The sequence below is a fragment of the Myodes glareolus genome, chromosome 4 (genome assembly GCF_982192425.1).
Source record: "Myodes glareolus chromosome 4, mMyoGla1.1, whole genome shotgun sequence".
NCBI classification, from domain to species: domain Eukaryota; kingdom Metazoa; phylum Chordata; class Mammalia; order Rodentia; family Cricetidae; genus Myodes; species Myodes glareolus.
Window position 1 is genome coordinate 70784635 of NC_142029.1, and position 25991 is coordinate 70810625.

At 48.0% G+C, this 25991-nt stretch overlaps 1 protein-coding gene across 1 annotated transcript in view; it reads right to left on the reverse strand.

Moving 5' to 3' along the window:
- Sorl1 (sortilin related receptor 1) overlaps positions 1-25991 on the reverse strand; it is a 163796-nt gene that overhangs the window by 125865 nt on the left and 11940 nt on the right. Inside the window, exons 2-5 of the mRNA XM_087905541.1 lie at positions 20709-20825; positions 12232-12357; positions 5456-5617; positions 3460-3527 (exon numbers count right to left, since the gene is read on the reverse strand). Of these exons, the coding sequence (XP_087761667.1) occupies positions 3460-3527; positions 5456-5617; positions 12232-12357; positions 20709-20825 (473 nt within the window). The remainder of the gene's footprint in view (positions 1-3459; positions 3528-5455; positions 5618-12231; positions 12358-20708; positions 20826-25991) is intronic.

Here is a 25991-nt window from a genome sequence, read left to right on the forward strand (position 1 = left end):
GTGGGACAACGTGGAGAGACCAGGCTACGGTAAGTCAGACAGGCCAGATACACACGAAAGCGTATGTTCTCATTCCACTTAAAGCAGAGGGCATGGAAGATGAAGAAGTCTGCAGAGCTAATAGAGGATTAGACTTCAAAACTGTAGCTTGTGTTTGGGACTTTTGCTAAACGAATCGACTGCAGTTGCTCTTGTACACACAAGGACAGCCGTGTGTGATGGTGCCTGTCGCTTGCCTCGCTGTGGGCGCCACTTTACTATCTCCCTCCTGTAGCCTAGCGTACACTCTGATAACACTCAAGTAAATAAGAAAGATATGATGGGCTGGTCTCAGGAACTAATGAAGTAAAAGGGAAGGCAGTGAGGGCAAGCTAGGAACAAACATTCTGGCCAGAGAAAAAAGCAAGTGCACAGGCCTGTGGTCCATATGCCCTCCATCCGAGGAAACAATGATGTATTCAGTGGTTCAAGGAGGACTGTGGAGATGGCGCAGTGGGCAAGGTGCTTGCTACACAAGATTGAGGACCTGAGTTCAGTGCCCATGTAAAACGTGGGAGTGGAGACTCCTGTCTATAATGCTATCGGGGAGTGGGGAGACAGGCGGATCCCAGGAACTCACATCTCAGTCTAGTCATATTAATAAGCTCCAGGGTCTCTGAGAGACCCTGCCTTAAAAATACAGTGAAAAGTAATTGAAGAAGACAGCCAGCATCAACCTCACATGCACACACACACATGCACACAGATGTGAACATCTACCCGCCACACATGCGCAAAGGTTCAAAAGGGTTGCTCTGCCTGTGTTCTTAGGATGAACCTCCAATGGACAAGAGAGATCCCAGAGAGACAGTTGAGACTCATGAGCAACGGCAGTGGCTCCAAGTAAAGCCACAGCTGAGCAGGCTTCTCTGGGTACGCAAAGGTCGGTTAGGGGCTGGGGAGGTAGCTCAGTGAATAATGCACTTGCCTTGCAAGCATAAGGGCAGGAGTTCAGATCCCCACCACCAAAGGAAAAAAAAAAAAAACAGCCAGGTGTGGGGACAGACAGGGTTCCCTAGTACAAGACTGCTGGCTAAATTAGCCAGAACTGGCAAACCCTGGATTCAGAGAGAGATCCTCTCCCAATAAATACGGTGGAAAATAATGGAGGAAGACATGTACATATACCCAGTCACACATGTGTACCTACCCATATATGAACACGTGCCACAAACACACACACACACACACACACACACACACGCACACAGAGGCCATTGAGTCCACAAGATATAAACACGGATAAAGTGTAGAACACAAAATAATGTGGAATCAAAAACCATAGTGCTTTGTTTTGTTTTGTCTTGTTTTGAGACAAGGTCTCCCTATATAGCCCTGGCTGTCTTAAAACTCACTATGCGGACCAGACAGGTCAAACTCACAAAGATCCACCTGCCTCTACTTCCTGAGTGATGAGATGAAAGGTGTGCTCCACCATACCCAACCACAAGGTTCTTAAACTGATCCTAGACACTGAATGAGGAGGGGACAAGGACACATACAAGACAGGGGGACTAAGAGTCAATGCAGTTTTCAAGAGTCAGTTTGTGGTGTCCCTCGGTTGGTCAAGAGAACAGAATGACCAAAGAAGACAAACACACTCACCCTACAAACAATCCCAAGAATCTGTCCCACACTCACTGCAAACATGCAAACACTGTGTTCAAGATCTCATGTTCCACCGCTATCACAGTACAAGGTGGCAAGCAGCAGTACTTAGCTAGACATGGGTGTTCTTGACGGACAATAGCTCACTTCACTCTCCTCAAAACCTACAGTGGTTCCCCACTGCATTCAGAATTAGTTCAAATTCCTTCCTCAAACACTGTAGATTCTTTTGTTTGCCTTGTGTGTGTGTGTGTGTGTGCGCGTGCGTGCATGTGTGCGCAACACACACACACATAATCATGTGCAGACCACAAGGCAAGCACTGTACAGAGGTCAGAGGACAACTTATGGGAATTGGTTTTCTTCCTCCATCTGTGGCTTCTGGGCACTGAACTCAGGTCAATAGGCTTGGAGGCAAGCGCCTTGACCCGCTGAGTCACCTCACCGTCCCTCAGCCCTGGAGATCCTTACACAATTTCTCCGCACAAATCCTGAACAATACACTGTCCAAACATTCATTATTCCCCACCCAGTACCACAATAATATACAGCTGCTTCTGGCCATGCAGCTCCAGCAGGGAAGTCTTGTCCTCTACAACTATCTACAGCATGCTAGTTCCTGTTCCCACCTGCTGTGCACAGCCTGGATCAGGGGCAACCAGAATCTGCCTGGCACTTCGTGCTCCCTCCAACATGTGTGGCATGTATACAAAATGTCTTTTCTGATTCCTACCGTGGCGATATTTTGTTTGTGCCATAACAATAAAATCTGCCTGAAGATCAGAGTTTGGAGCTAGCCACACTAGTTAGCCATAGAGAACAGACAGTGGTGGCCCACACCTTTAATCCCAGCACTAGGGAGCTGGAGACAGGAAGTAATGAGGCGGGAGGAGACAGGAGCTCAGGATTCAGTATGAAGTGTCTCAGAGATGGCATTCTGTCTGAGGACTGAATGAGGTAAGAACTAGGGACTGGCTGCTCTGTTTCTCTGATCTTTCAACCTCCACCCCCAATATCTGACTCCAGGTTTTTATTGTTAAGACCAATTAGAATTCGAACAACACCCTACACCACACTCTCCTCCATAACTGTATCCATAGATTTTGTTTGGCTTGCATTTGGGAAAGAAAAAAAAAAACAAACATGAAATGGATGTACCAGAGTCTGGATTTTTATACTGAGGAAAAGTCCATTTGTGATATAATGCCCTGAACATGGAAGTGTTTTGGTCTCTAGGACATGCAAGAGCTTCAAGGTTCCCCCAGATCCTCTAACCAACTGAAAAACACCCCCTTTCTCACCGCCAATTGGTGAGTTTGTTCTTGTGCAATTCTGCTTCCCAGGTCAGGAACCAAGTGCTGAGAGTAAAATATTCACCCACTGTCTATTATGACTGTTCGAGTCTCCATTTTTCCTGTGGGGTCATATTCTGAATATCTGCGCCCAGCTGGAAGCTGTTGAACCTATAGAAGGTAGGGCCTGGCTGGCAGAAGGAGGTGAATAGAGTCAAGTTTTTGAAAGTTATACTCTGCTCCTAGTCCCTTCCTCGTTCAGTTTCCTGGTCTACTGTGATGTGAACAGCCTCTCCCAACCTTTCCCAGCCTCTCCCACTGTCATGAGCTGGTCCGCCATCTTTTCCCAACATGACAAACTCGGACCCCCTGACACAGCGAGCTAACATAATCCTCCCTTAGTTTGTTCCTGTCAAGTATTTTAGTCCCACTCATGCCAAAGTAACCAATCCAAGCTGAAGGAGCTAGGAGACAGGAGACTTCCTTTGGACACCAGGATTTGCCACGTGGCTCAACTTACCAAGAAAAGGATTTCACGTGCTCCTGAATCATGATCCAGGTCTGGCCAAAATCATCTGATTTCCATAACTGCAGAGACCAAAATAACAAGAAGCAGTCATGATATGAGAAGACATGCGTGTGCCACCATATGCTGGAAACACCAACTGAAACACTGTGCGGACAGGCACCAGGCAGACCACAGCAAACAGAAAGAGGAGGAAGGGCAGGTCTGTTCTCTAGAGCAGCTGGGAGATCACAAGGTGATTTGTTATCCACTTGGGGGCTGTTTCACCACCTGAGTGAGGTGTCAGGAGAGAGAATTTGCCTAGCCTGTACAAAGCCCAGGGTGCCTTCTCTAGCACTGCAAAACACAAAGCAAAACTGGGGACACGATGCAGTACATCCACACAGCAGGGTATGAGCCCCTTGCAAAGGAACGTGAACCTGGCACACACTGACGCCCAGGACACTGGAAACACTGTTCTCAGTGAAAAAAGACAAAGTGTGTGATTCTACTTACATGAGGGACCCGGGGGAGGCAAGATCAGAGACTGAACACACAATGGTGGCCAGGAGAGTTTGGGGGAGGGAGAAATAGAGAGTGTGGGTTGAACATAGACAAGGTTTCAGTTCTACAAGAGGGGAAGAAAGTTCTGGAGCTGGCTGGAGGTGATATTGCAGAACATATATGTAACTGATATGAATCAACTAAACACACAAAAAAGCTACAATGGTGAAATGTTCTAAAAAAAGGAAAGTACACTAAAAAGAGAATAAAAATACAATATCTGTAGACTATGGGAATAGGTTGGTGGTAGCAGAACACACATCTGTCATGTAAGAAGCGCTGGGTCTGATACCCAGCACTAAATAAATAAATACACATTGGTCACGTCAGCTGACTGCAGAGGACATTGCCCAGAGCAAAGGGACCAACTGAATGCTTGACCACAGGGATCAACTGAATGCATAAACTTGGCGGCTGAGTATTTGGCCAGCTTGTTACCAAAGCCCCACAACCTGTAGACACCTGAGGCTTCCACAGGCCCCAGCAGAAAAGATTGAGAAGCCTGAGTCCAAAACTAACACCAGTCCACCTCTCCTGGTAAACTGACCCTGCCCCTAAGCTTAGGTTACTCCCTAAGGCTTGCAAGGGGAAACAGATCTCTGTTTTGGTTAAACAACCATAGAGCAAATGAATTGTTTCAAGGCCCTTTGAGCAAAAGCATTCAAATCTCCTTAGTCAGGAGGGAGAGGGGTTTACGCCCTACCAGGGCGTAGTCAGGAGGGGAGGGGTTTACTGCTTGACACATTTGAGCGTGGAGGCAGAACTCCTCCGTAGGCTCTCCCTCGCTTCTTAGTTTCCTTCAGACTTGATTCAAAATGGGAAATACATGCCATTCGCTTTATAACTCAGAGACATGCACAAACACAAAGGAAGAATAGGAAAGCTGAAAATCACGTCGAGCAAATGCCAGCGCCTTGTGCTTAAGGTGTGGCAGGGTGAAGCTGAGGGGTAGCATGCTGGCCTAACAGGCACAAGGGTCTGCGTTCAATTCCAGTTTGGCAAAAGTCAAACAAAATAAATATAGTAGAGGACAGAGAAGTCAAATAGAAACACGCCAGGAAGTCACAGAAGGGTTCGCACTCCAGACTTCTCAGGTGGCTCTCTCTAGTCACATTGCTGGGCCTCAACTTACCCTACAGGCTTTCAAAAATGCATGAACACCAAGAAAGGCCTAGTGTTGAAGTCACAGGACCTGCCAAGTACTGGGTGCTAACTGATGGCAGGGACACAGGGACAGGGTGCCAAGGGGAGTATACGTTTCCTTAGCTGTGGTAAGTGAAATAGTAGCTACAAAGGCTAAGCCCAAGGGAAGAGGAGGGTGAGGGAGGAGGCAAGGTCACGAAAAGGACACACAATCCACCCAAGCAGAGCATAAAATTCCAGAACACACCAAACACACACACATACACACACACTTACTTACATCTGTGCTCCAGAGGTCTCTTACCTGCTTGTTGGGGTGAGATCTGTCAAAGCCCAAGAGGAGGTTGGAGGCTTTGCTATGGAGGAGGAGGTCAGCAGCCCGGAACGGGATGGAGAAGCCATGGATAGTGCTGCAGAAGTCAAATGTGATCCACAGGTACTGGGCATAAGCATCTACAAAGATGTACTGCAAGAGAGAACAGGCAAGGTCAGAGTACTATCTGGCCAGAGCCACCTGACAGGTCCCTAAACCTTGTGCGAGTGCCCCCAGGGTCTCATCTTCTTTCTCTACATCTCCTGGCCACCAAAAGATGCTGGATATATCAAACCAGGTTCAGTTAAGACGGGTGCATGGCTGGGAGATAGCTCAGCTGAAAGGGTCTTCCTTTGCATACACTAGAACCTATCTTTTAAAAAAAAAAAAAAGTGGGGCCGTGCCTGAGGACCAATACCAGAGGTTGTTCTCCAGTCCTCATAAGACACACACACACACACACACACACACACACACAAGAAAGGAGGGAATAGACAGGCCCAGTGAGGTCACAAGGGGAGCATGTTTAGCTAGGTCATAAGGCTGGCCAACTTTTCTGGTGTTTTTATTTTTTCCCATCGACTTGGCCATTCTTGCTCACTGGCAGGCCATTCAGACACAGTCAGAAGGTGGCTACTGGCAGCCAGGACAGAGATAGTCTGCCCTTCAGCTTGCCTGGACCCTGATGGGGTGCCATCACTCCACCCATACTCCAGGCAGCCGCAGGTCACCCCTTTCCCGGAAATCATTAAAACCTCTCCATCCAAGATAAGCTGCCCATCCTTGCCATTATGCCAGGTGACTCCACAACCCTGGTGAGCCAACTGTGCTGCCAGGCACACTCTTGACCCAGCTGATGTGACTATGGAAAGCAGGGGCCATGCCGCGTTTCACTTTAAACAAGATCTACTGGGCCAGAGGCAGCTGCCACCTCAAGATTTCCTGGGGCCCCAACGAAGGTAGTGCAATTTAACATGTGGACACTGCAGACGCCGTCAGCCATACACTAGGAGGGCTGCAGCTAGAATCCTCCTCTGGGCAGCAGCAGCCGCGTGCGAGAGGTGGGCATGCCCAGAGGTAGGCACAGATGAAGGTCAAACGGCCAATGGCATAGGCAGAGCACCAGGAGAATATGTCCAGACCACAGTATCAGAGCTGATGACATATAGAGGGGGTCACTGAAGGGTGTCTGCATTGGTTTGCTTTCTGTTGCTGTGCTAAAACCCCAACCAAAACCAACCTAGGGACGGTGGGGGGATTTATTGGGCTTACTCGCCCCAATCATACCCATCACTGAGGGAAGTCAGGGTCGAAACTCACGTAGGATCAGAGGCAGAAACTGTGGAGGCTGGCTTGCTCCCATGGTTTGTTCAGTTGGCTTTCTTATACAAGCCAGGACCACCTGCCTAGGAGTGCCACCACCCGCAGAGGGCTGGGCCCACCCACATTAATTTAAGCAGGTAAATGCCCCCACAGACTTGACCACAGACAGTCTGATTGAGGCTCCCTCTTTCCAGATAGCTCTAGCTCATGTCAAGTTGACAAAAACTAACTAACATGGTGAGCATAAGGTCCACAAGGAAAGAACATTCCATGCCCGGGGGTAATGTAACTTTGGGCACAGAGTAGGGGCGTAGGGACTATTGTACAGGTTTAATGACAAGCTCAGAGGCCTAAGAAAGAACAAGTCTAGGATGCTCAAAGGGGTAGGATGGAGGGAAGCAGCCATGCTCCCAGAAGAGCAAGAGTGGCCCCGGGAACCAGGCAGGGAATCAGAACAAGAGCAATGGGGACCCAGCACCACCCACAATCAACTCTTCGCATTCTAGAAGGCCAGCCATTCAAGGGAATCTGTCCAAGGACATTCCCCTACATGACAGATGAGTTTCCTGATCCAAACCCTTCTCAGCGGCCTACACACGCGCCTCTACCCTGCACTGGCTCCCACCTGGCTCTGGTTGTCCCTCCTGCGTTCTCCCTTGCAAGTCTCCTGTGCTGTTTCTCTTGCATTTCTTCCCCAGCATCTAATGTAAATCTCTCACTCTGCAGAAGCCTAATTAAATCTAAGAAAAAGGTAGTAAATGTTTTGAGAGCAAGAACTACTCTAAGCAAACTCAGAGCAATAAAAACAATTACGATCCTAGCAAGAGCATCATAATTCCCGCCATGGATGTCTTCATTATAAATAGCCTGCCCTCCTGCTCTCAACCCATCTTCGCTCCTCGGAAAGGTGGCACTTTCAATTAGCAAGGACTATTCCAGAAATCTGCTTCATGCTTTCCTACAGGATCACATTTAATCTAAAATACCACCTAACTAGTTATTTTTATGATAAGGTCGAATGGTTTTTCGGTTTGTTTGTTTCTGGTTGGCTTGGTTTGCTTGTTTTTTTGTTTTTGTTTTTGTTTTTGTTTTTAAGAGCACTTGCTCCATGCCAGGCAGAGAACTATAAGTTTCCCAGGCTGTGTCTTGCTCAGGCTGTTTCTCCTTCACAGTGGCTCGGTGTTTTGGGTCATCTTGTCACACTCCTCTGAGGAATGAGGACACTGACGCTCACAGCAGCCAAATGCCCGAGATGACGCGGGAGCAGAGTCATACCCAGCTGGTGCAGAGCCCAATTTCTAACAGTCCATCAATCCTTTCTGCTCTCCGAACCAAAGACAGCGCTTCCTGATCTGAAAGCATTTCGTGGTGCGATTTAACTCACGTATGTGCCTCCTCGCCTCAGATGCTCCTCAGCTGTTCCCTGGAAACTCCTCTTCCTTCACCTTTTGCAGCATCCCTCTGAAGCCTCCCTGCTCCTCCCATGACAATCTTGGACTTTGATTCTGTGCAGATTCTTCATCTTCACACACACACACACACACACACACACACACACACACACACACACACCACCTTGGAAGCTTAGTCTTATGTCCTTTCCTAATACAGTATTTCTTCCATACAACCTCCAGAATGAATACTGAATGCTTGCTACAGTTTGGATGTGGTTTGTCCCACTAAGGTTCACAAATTACAAGTTTGACCTTCGGTGATGATGGAGCCAGCAAAGTACCTGTGCAAGCATGGGGAGCCGAGTTCCGATCCGGGGGCGGGGGTGGGGGGGTCACATAAAAAGCGAGGTTCCTCCCTCTAATCCCTTCGCTGGCTACTGACGAGGTTTCATTTTCCACTTTTTCCTCTATTCTTTCTCCTCTGATACATTGCACATATCGGAAGGAGTCACATTTCCCAAAAATGTCCCTGCCCACTGCTCCCTAACGCAAAGCTTCTCACAGGGCTCCCCACAAGTCCAAGGTGAAAGTCAATCTCCTCCACCTCCAGATGGCAGTCAGGGTGGCAATGCAGAGCATCCGTCCTGCACAGATGTCATCAGCCAGCTCCCTGGAGTCTCTCCTTACCCAGGCCTTCCTCCTGCTTGCAGGCTCCAACCAACTCTATTCCCCCTACTGGAAACAAACACCCATTCCTTGAAGCCCCTTTCCTAACCCTCAGTGCTCCCTAAGGGCCTCACTACCTCACTTATCCCCCTGCTCCATTTAGAGATGGCATCACTCATCACCCAGCATCTCATACACTTTGGTGACATGTCACAAGTCATACACATACGTCACGTGTCACACACATATGTCACATGTCATACACAGGTGTCATACGCATATGTCACATGTCATACACAGATGTCATACACATATGTCACATGTCATGCACATATGTCATCTGTAGCGCACAGGTCAGGAAAGAACAGAATGCCTAGTTGCTGTGGCACCTGGTGGCCAACTCCACAGATTTGCTACCAGACCTGACCGACTAGCTGCTTCCCAAAGTGAGGTCTCAGAAGCATCTCTGACTACTAGAACTTCATCAGCCTCTTTGGAAACACTTCATATCCCAGGGTGGTTCTGGGATGAAGTTATTTGCCAACTTGTTACAAGCTAGAGTCGTCAAAGAGGAGGGAGCCTCCGTTGAGAAAATGTCCTCCTCCATAAGATGTAGGCAGTCCTGTAGGCCATTTTTTTTGTAATTGGTGACTGACGGGAGAGGGCTCAGCCCATTGTGGGTGGTTCCACTCATGGGATGGTGGTCCTGCATTCTATAAGAAAGTCTGGCTGAGCAAGCCTTGGGAAGCAAGTCAGTAAGCAACACCCCTCCATGGCCTCTGCATCAGCTCCTGCCTCCAGGTTCCTGCCTTGAGTTCCTGTCCTCACTGCTGTTGATGATTAACTGTCACATGGAGCCGTGAGGGAAAGAAAGCCTTCCATCCACAGTAGCTCCGGACCATGTTGTGCCATCACAGCAATAGAAAACCTAACTAAGACAGCCAGTTACAGAATTTATCTACACGATGGACTTTCTCCAGTTTTGATACAGGAACCCAGGTATGATGGATAACGAGTTGGAAGCAGAGAAGGCAAGCAGGAGAAGGGAAACAAACTGTCTACTATTTCCCTAGGTCCATGCACAGCCTGGAAAAGGACGGGATCCATCTGCACTCCTGCTAAGATTAGGCTGTAAAACCCAACTGTGCTCCAGTGGCCCAGCAATGAGCCTGCTCCCAGCACCGTACTCTTGACAGCAAGGCACCCAGCCTTGTATGACTTTTTTCAGGAAGTGGTAAGTCTGGTGGGGCAATATTTGCCTTCCAGAGAACAAAGGTAAAAGAAAGAGGCACCACCAACATAATCGGTGTCATATCACTTCCTTTTGGGGACATCTGGAGAGGGTGACAGCCTTATGTGGGGAAGTAGACAGGCTACAGTAAAACCTCACTCTCTCCTTATTATGAACCTCATCTTCAGTTGGTCATTATGTTCTCCAAAAAGGCAGTTGCTTTTTTTCATGGGTCCACATCCTTGCCAACTTCAGAGCATGCATGGCCAGCTCACCATGAGAAACTAAGATGCAAGCCACACACCTGAACTATAACACACTGCCCCACCCCTCCATGCAATGCCTAAGTCTCTTTATTGCGATCAGTCAAGTATCCCCTACTTCCTTCTTGTCCCAACATAGCAGGTGCTCTCCACCTTCTGCAGACCAAATGCTGCAAAACTCGGGTCCTCTGCCTGCTCTAACTGTGTTCATGGGAGCCCAATGCAGCCTTCCTGTCTTCAGCCTTGCGATCCATGCAGCTCTGCATAACCAGAAAAGGGTAGGAGAACACAAGTTGCCTACATCTGGGCCCGGAGCTGGAAAGGGGAACACTGACGCTATCAAAGGAGAGTCCAGGGTGAGGACGGAGGCTTCGAGGCCAAGTCTTCAGCCAGAGTCAACTCTGAGACGGGGTGGAAATCTAGTGGTGACCATCATAACAGGGTAAACACACTCTGGTAACACAAGCAAGTCTAAGCATAGTTTGTTTCTTGAGGAGCAAGAAACACAGAGAAGTAGCCAGAAGCAGCAGCCAGACCCCTAGTAGGCCAATCCTACCTGGAGCATCTCACCCCTTACAGTCTAGGTAACCACTCTCCACCTCTGGGAGCCCTCAAGACCGTCCTGGCTGGCCATAAGGTAGCACAGGAGGAGAGTACTAAGGCTGATGGAGAGACGAGGTCCAGTTCCTCCTATTTCTCCTTGTTTTCCCCTTGGGAAGTGTACATATAGGTCATCAGATAGGGCTGATTATTTACTCAGCAGGTACCAGTAGCTTACGCTAGTCTTTGTTTCTTTTTTTTTTTTTAAAGGTCCGTTCCAGCTGGTCAACAGCCACTGCCTGGAAACATCCCAAGTGCTTCCTCCTAAAGCACTAGAGGTCACGCCCTTATGGAGGAGCGGAGGGGAGGTGGGAGGAGGGAGTTTGGGAGGGAGAATGACAGGACCCCTTCTCCACAAATCCAGCAACTAAAAAGATCCTCACATTGGTCAGGGTGACCACATGGACTGCTAAATCTTTTTAATGCAGTCCCTGCTAGGAGACCCAAGGCAACCTGAGAAACCAACACCAAAGCCTTGGAAAGATCTGGTCTTGGCTCAGTGGGCAATTTCTGCACACGCAGAATGCAGCAGCTGCCTTCACCTAGGGAACTCTTACCACAGCTGAGGCAGCTCTCTACCTATGCAGTTTCAGCCCCTGGAAATGCAGGTCCAGTATAACTCCCGGAGCAAAGAGCTACCAAAGAGCAGGAAAGCCTAGCAGGTAGTCAGGTTCCCTTCCTGCTTTGCCAGCTCCATCTGCCTATAGCCCAGGGGTAAGGTCAACACTCTCTCCAAACACAACTGTCTGGGGGTACTGATCAAAGAAGCAAGGCAGCTAATTGAGGAGGCAGTGGAGATACAGCCATACCTGCTTCTTGGAGTTTCTTTTCTATATCCATAGAGGTTCAGAAAAGAGGGAAAGAGAAATGCAGGCACATGAGCACACGCATGCACACACATGAACACAAGCACACACAGAGGCAGGCACATGTTGATAATGCCAACAACAGCAATAGTTTCAGAAGCCAATCTTGGAGGCCCAAGATTAGTACCATGAACCTGAGAAACGGTCCAGCCACCAGTGAGACTGACAATGTATTGGTTGGCAGATTTTCTGTAGTTGAACCTGATCTTGTTTGTCCAAAAATCCTGCCTGACCAGTATTTGGTCTGATTATACAAAGATCACCACCTTGAGAACTGCATTCTGTCACCAATTCCCAGGTAAGACAGAAAACAGTAGCTGATGACCCATGTGGGCTACAAGGATGGCAAAGGGCTTCAAGGCCCAGCCCCCTTCAGTACAGCCATCTTCCCAGAAGGCAGTGTTCCTGAAGACAGTCTCCTTACCCGTTTGTTATCGGCAGGGCTGTGGTAGAACTGGGAGATCACTGCTTCGCTGCTGTTTCCCACACCAAAGTTCAGCTTCCCTGAAATCCTATTGAACGATTTTCCGTAGTCATAAGACACGTAAACCTGGAACACACAGAAAGGGAAAAGGGAGAAAGGAGTCGGTGAGATGCTCAACAGAAGGACCTCTAATTGCCCTCCACATCCCAGCTTCCCACTCCAGACACTGAGAGAGCACGATTCCCTAGGAGTCCATGATAGCATGAACTTCTAATTCAATCACGTGACCCACAAAGAGGATGCAGGGGACTTCTGTAACTGTCCTCAAAGTTGCGGCGGGGCGCGGTGGGAAGGTAGAAAGCATGAGACTCCGCAGCCACCCCTGCACCTGGAGCACAAAGTCCCCCCACTCCAGAGGTAAGTCCGAGCCCCAGGAGCAGCTGGCAACGGCAAGAATAAAACACCCCCTTCCTGCTGGCTACAGTTCAAGTGCAGACCAGACAGAACGCACTCTGAGAGGGAAAGGGCTCAAAATTTGTTTTTTTGCATCTGCTGAAATGTCCCCAAAAGGTAATCAGGATAATTGAATTCTTCATCTCTTGACCAGAAAGATGCCATTCTATACCCGAAGAGAGAAACCCATCAAAGGCTCCCAGTAAGATGGAAAGGAGAAGTTGCCGAGTGATAAAACATGCACAGAGGTTAAGATGCCAGCAGGCTGGGGGGGGGGGGGCGCTCATTGGTACAGTACTTGTCTAGTATACGCTAGGTCCTAGTTCTAACCCTAGCACAAGTGTATACACATACACACTTAGAGACGCACAATCAGTACCAGAACCCACCCCTGCACTGGTGTTTTGTGACTCTACTGCATGAGAAACCACAGGGGCAGCAGCAAGATCCTGGACCCTGCCAACAGACTTGCTTCTCTGCTGCCTCTTGGCTCCTGGTGATACAGTAACCACAGAGGCACAACCTAAGAACAGTTGTCCCATAATGTACCCATAATGCACAGAGCCAATGCTGATCCCATCTCAGGCATGAGCTCTCAGGTCACTGCACAGCAATCCTCCCTGGAGAGTCATTGCAGAGAAGACCATGGGGCTCACTAGACTTGTCAAGGTCACAACCTAGAAGTCATCAAGGCAAGGAGCTGAAGAGACGACACAGTGGTTCAAGAGCACTTGGCTGCTCTTCCAAAAGAACGGAGTTCAGTTCCCAGTATCCACATCACGGAGCTCACAACCAAACACTTGTAACTCCAGCACAAGGGCTCTGATACCCTCTTCTGGCCTCCACAAGTACCTGCACATGCATGAGCATACACATGAATAAATAATAAAGATAAATCTAAAAGAGAAATACAAAAACAACAAACAAAAAACCCAGGGAGAAGGTCCCTGACCTGGGCTGCCTGCCTTCAAGCTGGTGATCACAATACCACTATTATCTCAGGTTTTAAAGCATAAAATGGATGGTGTGGGGTATTTTGCTACCTGTGAGATATGGCGTATTAATATAAACAAAGAAATGAAAAACAAACCTGTTAGGTGATGATTACATTGTTAATTTTTCAGTTGTTTATGGGGAAGATAACTGAAGAAAGCAGGGGAGAAAAACAGCAGGTAATTTCCAAGGAGAGAGTGGTTAGACTCAACCCAGAGTTGAGTTCATCCCAACTTTTGAGTTGCCATCTCCGCCCTTTTGATTCAACTGCAAATAAGCCTTGAGGGTTTAACAGGAGCCAAGTCGGGCACTGAGCACCAGACACATGGAAACTAACAAAAGACATGGTCATCAGACAAGGATGGGCCTGTGACTGTGTGAATGCTTGCTTGTTAATGAGGCCATGAACACACTGTAAAGGACAGGAGGCCGTACACAGGGAACCGAGGACGAGGGGGCCATTACCATTTAATACATGTCAAGGTTAAGGGAGGCAGGGTGTCTCTGCCTCTAACTGGGTCATCTCAGGAAGAACAGGGCTGCCACAGAGGCAGCTGTGGCCAGCTAGCAGGTTGGTAGTTCACAGATAACCCGAGTGGGTGAAGGAGCAATTAGAACTTCCTTGCATTCTGTTTGCCAAGAATAGACATGGTTGCCCAGGAAAGTTCGAGAGTTGTACAGCGCAAACTAATGCTTCTTAAATAGGAAACTAAGCAAGGCCCCTTCCAACTCCAATATCCTGTGATGTGATAATCCACTGTGAGAGGCACAAATGGGATCCTATATTTACATCGGAGTGGTATTTTTTTCAGTATGTGCTCTTCCCTCCTACACACGGGTCCTCTTCCTCTTTATAACTCGGGTAAGGAAATCTTAGCTTCGGGGTACCCAGAGTTTGCCAGTTAGTCAACAGACGTCTGTAATGAATAAATGTGATTATAAACCAAAGAGTAGGTAAATGAATGCGCTGGATCAATGAACAAAGAGACTGAAATGAATTAATTGGTGAGTCACGGAGAAGACAGATCGCAGTAGCGACACTGGATTGGTTCCAGAGTCCCCATGGATACTAAAATCCAGTGACACGCAAGAGAAAAAAATAGCACAGAACTTACATGCATTCTCCCATATACTTTATCTCTAAATTGTTTATGACAATTAAGACAGCATGTGTCTTATAATATATGAATGAATACTTGTTTGTACTGCATTGTTTTAACAATGACAAGGGAGGAAAAAATGTCTATTCACGTTCAGAATGGATACAACTTCCTGCCCTCACGTTTTCAGTTCACAGCTCGTAGAATCATGGATGCGGCGCTCGCAGACACAGGATCGGCTGTAACTTTTGAGAGATTAAAAGCTAAGCGCCCCAGCAGGAAATGACTAGACCAGGGTCACACTGGTAGTAAGTGCCCAGGCTTTGCCAGTCTCCTGAGATTCCAAGCCTGCTTGTTTTTTAACTCTGCAAGTTACCCTCTTAGAGAAGTTCCCTTTCTCCATACTTAATGTCAGGAGTTCGAGCCAGCATGGAGAAAGGTCCTAGGCAGGCATAATACACAGAGAATTCCTGAGATTCTCAACGGTAGGGCTGCCACAGTGCAGGTGGCAGTAAAACCTCTTCCTCGTGACACTTGCAAACAAGCCCAACCATCTCATGGGTCTTAGACTTAATAGAGGTCAAGAGGGAGCTGACAGGGACCGATCCTATACCTGAAGCCTATCACAGATCGCTCATCGACCAGCCTTGCCTTGTCCAGGTTGAACAGTTCCAACAAGCTATTTTTATCCTGTCCTTGTAATTTCTTACTTCTCTTTGGCAGAAACAGACTACGCTCAGGGCGGGGGCACAGTTATCCCTCCACAGTGACGACACACAAAAGCCCTCTGAGGGCTCGGTTAATTCTAAGAGGGACAGTGGCTTTGGATTCTCTGTACTGCACCCTAATTACAAATTCTATCTGGGGCTGTCTGTTGCTCATGGCAGCACAATGCTGCTGACTCACTGGCCACCGTCACTGCCAGGTGAACGGGAGCAGACACCCTGAGCTCGCGGTCGGCTGCCTGCACGGTTTGTTTTCTTCCAGACACAGGGTTCCCACTAATTAGTCCTCTCTGACCTCAATATGACACTGTTCCTTAAAGAAAAACAACAACAATCTAACATGGGAGGGTTCTAAACTGCCCCAAGGTTCCAATTAGATCACTTCCTTACCCATGAAGACAGTCCTTTGAAGCGAAGTCCCAGGCAGCTCAGAATTATATAATAATAATGGCGGGGAGGAGGAGGAAACCCTGAAATGTCAGACAGCATCCCCTCCCCTGGCACTGCCCCAAGTCTTTTAGAGCCCTGCTGTAATCTTAGCGGGCTTCACAAATGTACCGGCAAGACACCGGCCAAACACAGTTTCTGAGCGAGGCCTAAGTCTGGCATGGTAGTTCACACTATAATCCCAGGACTAGGGAGGCTAAACCAAGAAGGAAACAGTTCAAGGCTAACTCGGGCTGCATAGAAAGTTCCTGAGCGGCCTGGAACACATAATGAGAGCATGCCCCAAAGAAAAAAAGCAAAAGAAATGAAAATCATAATCATAATAATGACAATGATGATGATGATAAATTTTAAAAATTAAAAAAAAGTAATCTGGGGTGGTACCTAATACTCTGCACTTCTAAGTAGCTCCCAGAAAAACACTCACTTGGATGACTTATGTACCATACTCTGGGGACCGTTCTAGTTGGCTGTCTGTTGCTGTGATAAAAACACTGACCGAAAGCAGCTTAGGGAAGAAGAGTTAGGGTTAGGGTTTCAAAGCAAACTTTCAAGGCAAGAACCTGGAGGCAGAAACTGAAGTAGAAGCTAAGGAGGAGTGCTGCTTACCGGCTTGCCCCACATGGCTCCCTCATCCTGCCTTTCACACAACCAATCGGCCCAGCAGCCCAGGGGTGGCACCACCTACAATATTCTGAGCTCTCCCACATAAATTATCAATCGAAACAATGTAGCCACAGACTAGTCTACCGGCCAATCTGATGGGAATATTTTCTCAGTTGAGGTTCCCACTTTCCAAATGACTCCAGCTGATGTTAAGTTCGCAAAAAAAAAAAAAAACCTAACCAGTTACAGGTACCAAAGTCCAAAAATAGGGGGGTTGTTTGTTTTGCAGTACTGAGAATAAAACGCAGAACCTTGAATACCCAGGCAATTGTTTTACTAACCATTGCACTACATCTATCTGAGCAATACACAGCACCCCAACCAGAGACTTGAGTCTGTTGGGATCAATATTCATGAACTAGAAGCCCCAATCCTGTGAGTCAAAATAAATTTTCTCCTTATAAGTTGATTGTCTCAAGTATTTTGTTACAGTAACCAAAGAAATGACTAAGATAGTATAAATTATGTGTCTCAAAGTCCAATCCATTATTTATAAATGGCAGAGCCAGGGTTCCAACCCAAGCATTGGGATGTCAGAGGCTCTCCGTACTATTAGCAAGGATGGGAGTTCTGCTACCTAGTTAATCCAGGAGGGAACCAATCATATCACACTAGTCTAGGGACAAGAGGAATGAGTCTTATTATCCATGCCATATCGGTCGATTCTGATCCTCTGGTGGATATTGTCCCCAGGTAGCATTTTTGGTCAATTATGTTGCACCTGGATACTTCATTATACCTGCTGGTAGTTGAGTGATTGTTTGGTTCTTTTCTTTTCTCTTTTTTTTTTGTTTGCATTTTTTGGGGGGTTGGGGGTAATTTGTCTTTGAGATAAAAACTCACTCTGTAGCCTGGATTAGGCCTGAACTCACAATCCCCCTGCCTGAGCCACTTGAGTGCTTCTATCACAGGCCTGTGCTACCGTGCCAGGTGGCACATGAGTACTCTCTAAAATGCAACATCAGAAAGCAGAAATAAAGAACTGGGACGAGTCGAGATAAACCACATCCTGGGTTGCAGTTCACCAACTCGTGGCAGGAGAGGACGGCCTTTGCAGGAGACGGCACTCGGCTGATGATTACTGGTGACAGGTGGCTTGGTTTGGTTTGGCTTAAGAGCAAGCCATCTGGAATCCCAGTATCCAGGTCCACCCTTGTTTGCCTACAGAATATGATAACCTCAGCCGTTCTCTCCACTTCACAAGGTCCTTACCTGTGTACAAGCTCTTTCTCTTCAGACAGGGAGGGGCTTTCTGAAGCACCTTCCCGTCCTCCTGAAGGAACATTTGAATTGTTCCCTCACCAGCGTCATCGACTCTGCCTCTGAGTCACAGTTTATTTTTGCACTAACTTTTCACATCCGAGCATCTCAGTGTCGGCTGCCAATTCTTTAATGCGGTTTGTACATGGATGGAAGAAAATTCTGCCATATCTATTTATTAACTCTGGACATCAAGTTTCCTTTCCATTTAATCTTCCCTCATACGTCACTCCAGCATAATGACTTCAAATGGCCAACAAGACCTTCAAAACACATACTCCAACATTTACACAAAGTGGGAGCTGAGTTGGACAGGCCACTAGTACTTGAATGGTCAACGCTCCTTTGAGCAGACTGAAGAGATCTGAGAAGTGAACTTTTAGTGTCTGGCATAGAAAAATGGGTCCTTCTGGTAATTCTAAGTCAAATCCACGGTTGGTCCTACATTCCCATTGCACGTCCCTACCCCATCGCTGACATGTTAAGTGACCTGTTGTGAATTCATTTGTGTCCCTAAGCCATTCTACATGACCTTCAAAAATATGCTTAACAATGCTTAAATATCTTTACCTGTTTTGCAATAACAAATATTTCCTGGACAGGGGATTATTTTTATACACAAACACCCTGAAGATTTCTCAATACAGAACAGCATAGAGCAGACTTCTGGGCCTAAAAGGGACTCCTAATAACAAGTATTAGACTAAACATGTCCACAGGTAACTACAGAGCATCCCAAGGCCAGCAGGCACTCACACACAGCCATCCATGTGTGACCGCAACTACTGCTTACAAACCTTGAAAATATTTATTTATAAATCAGCCTAAATTGTTGCTCCGAAACAAGTCCAGCCTTGTTCAAGAGCAAAACACCAAGACTAGCCATTATCTGCATTATCCCATGAGCCAGGACTCAGAATGTTCCCTAGGCGGAGCTCTGCCGCTAATGGCCAGCCCTTCTTCAAGCCTCCCTTTACTGTGCTTGCCCTAATTAACTCTTCTGGAAAACGTCCCAAGACTCACACTGACTACATCCAACCCAGACAGTGCATACACAGACGGGGGCTCTGAGACACCCAATGTACATCTACAAATCACAAATGTCCCTTTAAAACAAATGTACAGGCATCCTCTGACCAGAATGCAGAGCCAAAGCGGGGGAGGGGAGAGCGTGCAAGAGGCGGGAATACAGCGTGTTCTATCCACAGCTTATGAAGCTCACCCTTATGAAGAAGGCAGTCACCCACCCCAAGGCAGGGACTGTTGCTTTGCCCACAAGGAGATGCCTGGACTGCAGAACTTGGGAGTCAAGGACCAGTTCTGACCCTAATCCTAGATTTTTATTTGGCCTCCATGGTACTTGTAAGAGCTATCCTTTAGCTGCCAACTGGTAAGACTTAGCAGCTTTACACAAAGAGACCTCCAGGCTGGGGACAAAAGCTCAATGGTAGAGAGGTAGCCTAGCATATGCCAGGCCCCAGGTGCCATTCCCACTGCCACGGAATAAAACAAAAGACCTGTGACCTTCTGCTGAAGTCAGGAGATCTGGCTGTACTGGACCAGTAACCTGTAACGGCCTCCAGGACGTAGGTAGGACCTGTTCACCACAGTCCTGAGAAGTATTTCTGCTGCTTCTTAGTGCCTAGATCAGAAGGTTTTTCTTGAGTCTTTGTCTCTTTTGAAGGTGCATGCCCAAGACCATGGACTTAAGAAAAATGGAAGAGACACTCTTCGTTATAAAGACCTTGGAAGTGCTGGACATGAAGGGGCATGCCTTTAATACCAATGCTCAGGAGGCAGGAGCAAGTACATCTCTGTGGGTTCAAGGCCAGCCTGGTCTACATGGGAAGCTCTAGACTAGCCAGGGTTACACAGTGAGACCCTATCTCAAAACAAAACAAAACAAATAAACCAGAAAACACTTTGGGGGTGGCTTCCCTCCCATCCTGGATCTGGGATCTGGAATTCTTTCAGTTTTTCACAGTATCTACCCAAAACAACATTATCAACAGAAAAGTGGAAACGGACATGGTAGTTCATGTTCATAATCCCAGCACTAAAGAGACTGGGGCTGCAGGACTGCTATGAGTTCAAATCCAGCCAAGAGACAGCTCTAGAAACTACAGAGAGTGCTGGAGAGTGAGGCCCTGTAACAACAGCAACAACAACAACAACACACACACACACACAATAGATTGATAGACAGACAGGATGATAAAGAGAAGACGGACAGACAGATGATTGATAGGTACATAGATCTATAGGAGACATATAGCTAGAACATAAATATACATCCTGGTGCAGGGATAATATATAAGTAAAGGAGGAAGAGATGGATCTGTCAACAGCTCATCAACTAGCCATCGTCTGCATTATCCCATGCTCCAGGGCTCAGGACTCCCTAGGCGGAGCTCTGCCGCTGATGGCCAGCCCTTCTTCAAGTCTCCCTTACTGTGCTTGCCCTAATTAACTCTTCTAGAAAACATCCCACGATGTTGACATATGGAAAAGACAGACCAGTTTAGCTCTCTCTGGATCAGCTCCAACTTGCTCTGCCCTGGAGTGCTCTTTGGCGTCTTGTAAAGCTATCAGTGCAGACCACCTGTGCCGCCTCAAAAGTCATCCTGCACTGGGCACATCTGCTTGGACAGCTCCACCCTGAGTTCGGTATGCAAGGGTCACATGCATTATTTTCCATATCTCTTCACTGCCATAGAGTTCATCTCCGCCATTCTTTAACTACCCACTATTTCTTCTCTGACATGACCACCTGGAGGCTCAGAAGGGTCACTCCCATAGCACCCGGGAGGGCCCAGCACCCGGAGATACTTACATCACTGCTCTTAGGCCTCGCCAATGCCAGGCTGTCTCGGGCTAATGCCACGATCACGTTGCTTTTCTCTCCAGCCCAGTGCACCACCATCTGATTGTGGGAGTCATTCAGACTGACCTGAAAGAGACCAAAAGGAAATCAGGACCTGTGGTGAGTGGCAGGCACACACATTCCAAACCAAGACTCCTGGTCCCTTCTGCCACTCAGATTCTGAGATATGGAGCCTGGGGTCAGAGCAGCCTCCCCTCATTGCTCAGCTAACTTTGCATTAGCACCTTCCCCAAGACGAATCACCAACCCACCCTACACTCAGTTATACTGTAGATAATAGCTCCTGGGGACGGGACTTCACAAGGGACTCCTCTGCTTTATTTCATCCTTGGTGACATCACTCCATATGTGTGGTGTGCACTAAAACTTACGGTTCTTTCAAAAAAACTCACCATAGGCTAGGAATAGTGGGGTACAGAGGGGATAGTTAATGGGAGACAAGGGATAGATGGAGGAAATAACGTTTTTATAGTGTGTGTGTATGTGTGTGTGTGTGTGTGTGTGTGTGTGTGTGTGTGCTCTCAGGGTGTATGCTATAGAACATGTGCAGAGGTCAGAGGAAAGGAAAACTTTCTGGAGTTGGGCCTCTCCCCTCGCCATGTGGGTTCCAGGAATTGAACTTGGGTTATCTGTCTCGGTCACAAGTACCTTTACCCACTGAGCCACCTCACCAACCAGAAGGAATAACTTTTAACATCCTATAGTACAGTAGGAAGACTATGATTGACAACAACAGTTAATTGAATTCAAACTAGAGAAGGTGATGAATACTCTCAACAGAAACAAATGACTGTCTGGGGTGACGGACCGTCCAGTTCCCTGACCATTACCTGCAGGTGCCCCTTATCTGACCATGACATAAACACTGAAGCATCAGACTGTACCTCAGGAGCACGGACCAGTCAGTATGTGTCCATTAGAAATTCTATAAAATATTTTTTTTTAATCCACAGGCCAAAAGACCACATACTTTTTGAACTTCTTTCTAAATGAGTGTGTCGGGGATGGAGCATCGTTACTCAACTTTAGGTAAGAAGGAAAGTTGAAAGAATAGACTTGCTTATGCAATTTCTCTACTTTGGTGGTCGTTTGGGGTTTTTTGAGATCACTGAGTAGCCTCAGTGTGATCCTCCTGCCCCGGCATCCCTCAGTGCGAGGTAGCTGAGTGTGTCACCTGACCTTTAAGTTTATTTTTTAAGTGTCTCAAATCAGGAAACGTTTCTCAATTCTAAACGGAAGTAGTCTTTAGATTACTGCAACAGTAGCTCCCAGCCTTTCAGGTCTGCAAATCAGCAAAATAAAAACAGAATAAATAGGCTGGTGTCTGAGTGGCCATTTCTATTTTGCCTGGTGTGGAGATGGATAAGCCGCCATGTCACAGCTTGGCCAGCTTCTCTCTCTCTCTCTCTCTCTCTCTCTCTCTCTCTCTCTCTCTCTCTCTCTCTCTCTCCTTCCTGCAGACACCACAGACTCTTGCCCTGACTGAGACAGCAAGGTATATCCCTGGGACGGGGCTACGTCCTAGGGACCATTCCACCTGGATCAAACACAGTCCTGTTTTCTTTCCCCATTCCCTGGTGGCAACTCAGATCCCAGTGCCCTAGAGGCAACAGTAACAGGCTAGAAAGTGCCTGAGTTCCTAGGTTCCTGATAGGCAGGGCTGCCGCTGATAAGGAACACTCACCCTGAACTTCTCAGATGGACACCGCCTAGCTTTCAGGGTTTTTTGATAAAACTAAGAAAGAATATAAACTTGGAGTAAAGAACCACTCTTTTAGGTCACTTTTGCCTCATGGAAAAACTGTATGTGCGGCTTTGTTTCTCTCTTCTCACTATTCTGTCTCTCTGAATGCCTGTGTTCTCATCTTAGCTCACCGTGCGCTGACTGACGGGCATGCATTCCAAGACAGGCTTTCCAGAACACTGGAGCTCAAGAGTTACTGAACCTGTGCGGACACCAGCAAGCTCCAGGGCCCCCTCTGAGAAGCAGGATGAGGCCTCCCCAAACCCAGCCGTCCCACCACTCCTGCTGAATAGCATCAGGAACAAGCCAGGTTGGACAGACATCTGAAGACTATCACAGAACCTTCTCGGGCCCTCGGGCGAGGAGGTCCAGCTTGAGGACCTCAGCACCTGCCTCTGAGCCTGGACTGCTCACCCACCCGGGGCCAACACCAACTCTGGGACTACTGAAGAGTTCAAGTTGAGCGAACCAACCCTTCTCACAGCAGATCTGGAGCAGAAAGCCCGCCCTCCTCCACAGCCTCTCCCTCTTCCCTTCCGTTTCTCCTCCACCCTGATGTGTTCCACCCACTCCTTGGGGGTGCTCTCAGATGTGACAAGGGAGAAGAAAACCACCTGGGCCACAAGCTTGGCAGCCAGCCCCAGTGGGGAGATAATCTGTAACGGCCCTGCTTCGGGTCGTAAGCACCTGCATCTCATTTGATCCAAGAACCAAGCGTTTAAATATATATGTATATCTGAAGTGAGACCGCTTCAAATCAAAAAGACCCTTGATATTTTTTTAGGAAAATATGTCATTCCAAAACCCCACTTCTCACTCCCAGGAGATAAGTCCCCACAAGCGTCAAAAGAAACGTGCAAATCAAAAGCTAGAAATAAATTATTTAACTCAAAAAGCTGCTAAGGGTCTGTCCCCAGCAGCTCAAACCTCTTACTTCCTCTTCCCTTCACCTCCCTCCCAACCTAGGCTTCCAGAAAGAGACTGGAAATACTGATGGATCAGAGAGCCACCAGCACAGGCACCTCGGGTCCTCGGGCTAAAATCTTCTCCCCTGCAAAGCCATCTGCACCCTAGGAACCAGGAGGGAGCAAGGAGAGAACCGTGTAAATGGCACTAGGAAAGGGGGTTAGGAACCTAGGAGCATCACCCGAAGTTCACGCGGGGTCTGAGATGAAAAGATCCTCCATATTCAATCTGGCCATCCTCAGAGCGGCGGGCACAGCCATCCCTCTGGCAGGTTAATAATCAGAGGACACTTTGAACAGGCTACAAAGAGGTAAGGGATCAGAGTGGAGAAGAGGTCTGACGACACTTGCTGAGGTCTTTGTAGCAGAGGGCAGAGCTTTTGTCAACTGAGCCTACGGGATGAGAGATGAATGGACACAAAAGAGAGGCATCAAACTATTCCAGGGGGTTCTCATAAAGGAAGCCTCTGGAGGGCAACCTTGGTGGAACTCTTCTTTTCTCTTCTTTTTTTTCCTTTAAGCCTTTTCTGTCTGATGTCCCCTGTATTCCTAAGAGCAGACTGGAAAAGGGCAGTCCAGCACGCGGAAAGAGAAGGCTCTCTGGCAAGCAACGGCTTGTCCAAGGGTCACCAGGCACACACACAAACAGTTCTGCTCCTTGCCTTGGCAGAGACCTCAAGCATATCCAGTCATGAGAATATAACTCCCTGGTGAGTCACCACTAATCTTCAACGCAGCCTAGGTGCCCATCCCCCCACCCCAAGCACAGGACCGGAATCAGTAGCAGGAATCAATGCACCCCAAGGACAAGGGAGCCAGGGAGCCAGGAGAACGAGGCCAGCAAGCCATAAATTTTATTAAGGTCAAGACATGCAGTCCGTTTTCCTCCTCTCCATGTCAGTCCTACAGGGAAAGGCAGGAAGCAGCCCCCAAAGGACTGTCTTGCCATCCTCCGCGAACTGTGACCAAGAAACCAACGACCCCAGGACAGCCCCCAACATCAGGAACCCACAGGTTGCCACGGCTGAATCTCCTTAGTGGTGGCTTCCAGTTTGTTTGGGTCCTTTGCTCTCCTCCACAGCCAGCTCTCCCTAACGCTCTCCCTCTAGACAGCTGCAGGCTTGCGGATTGGTTCTTCCAGTCTCCCCCACTTAGTTCCACACACTGATGGAGGAGATACTGGCCTGCCAGGGGGTGGGAGGAAGTGGGAGTATGACTTTTCCAGGAACATAACCTTGATATGTAGTCAGTCATAACCATAACCCCAGGGTGTGAACAACCTTCCTTCTCTTTTGTCTCTGGTTCACAGGCCCTAGCTGGAGCCTGATAAATGAGCCACAATTAATTGGGGCCGTAAAGGCAGCAGGGAGGGGCCCGGGTGCCTTTGCTCAGAAGACAGGGAAGAAAAAAAAATTGCATGCCACAGGGATCTCTGAACCAAAACACTATCTCGGATGACAAACTAAATCAGGTGGCCTCTCAGAGCTAGGCTCACAGGTAAAGGGTTAGGAAGGCTCCAGAGGCCACTTGGTCCAAGGTGGGAGCCCCAGAGGTCACCCAGTCAGGATCAGACCTCCAGAGGTCACTCATCATAGGATCAAACCCCAACGCCAGAGGCCACCTGGCATAGGATCAGGAACCCAGAACCCACCTGGCTGAAAAGCAGAGACCTAGAGGGCCACTGACCCAAGAACAGAAGCTCCAGGTTCATCCCAGAAATACCTTATCAGAAGTCCTGGGAAGGTAACCCACGCACGAATGAGCATTTGAAAAACCCCAGCAGAGTCTCATCGAGCTCATTTAAAAGATGATAAATGTGGTCCATTCTCTTCCTTCCAGATAGTGCGAGGCCAACAGAACACTGTTTCTAGGGGGCTGAGGAGAGATCAGCAGTCTTCGATGGGGCATGGACGTGGTGGGGGGGGGAGCTGTCTTTGGAGATCTGGCATAGCTGCTAATGAAGACTTCACGCGATACTAACTCACTGCTTTAATACAGACAGACCTTAAAAAGAATGCCAGACGCAAAGGTCACATTCTGCACGACTCAATTTATATAAAACATCCCAAGCAGGTAAATCCACAAAGTCAGGAAGCAGGTGGGTGGCTGCCAGGAGGCTGAGGAGGAAGAGTGAAAGGAGGATTTGTGATTTGCTTTGGGACTAATGAGAATGTTATGGACCTGGACAGAGGCAGTGGATATACAATGCACGGAATGAGCCAAAGGCCACAGCATTTGCAAGAGCTCCTATGCGAATTCCACCTCACTTTCTAAAACATTCCTATGACCTGCGTAGAACACTCCATTCTCAAGTGCAGATCCGGTATCTAGGAGCTCCTACTCGTCACCGGTATGTATTTCCTGCCAGCTCACCGTGAGCCCTCAAGCTACCAAAACAGGTAGCTGGCATGAAGCATCAAGGAGGCAGGCTGGAACCTAGGTCTCTAGTCAAGGCAATACTTCACAGCCATGGAAGAGCATTCGCAGAGTCGGAGCGCCCACGTCAAACTCACTGTCCCTGGC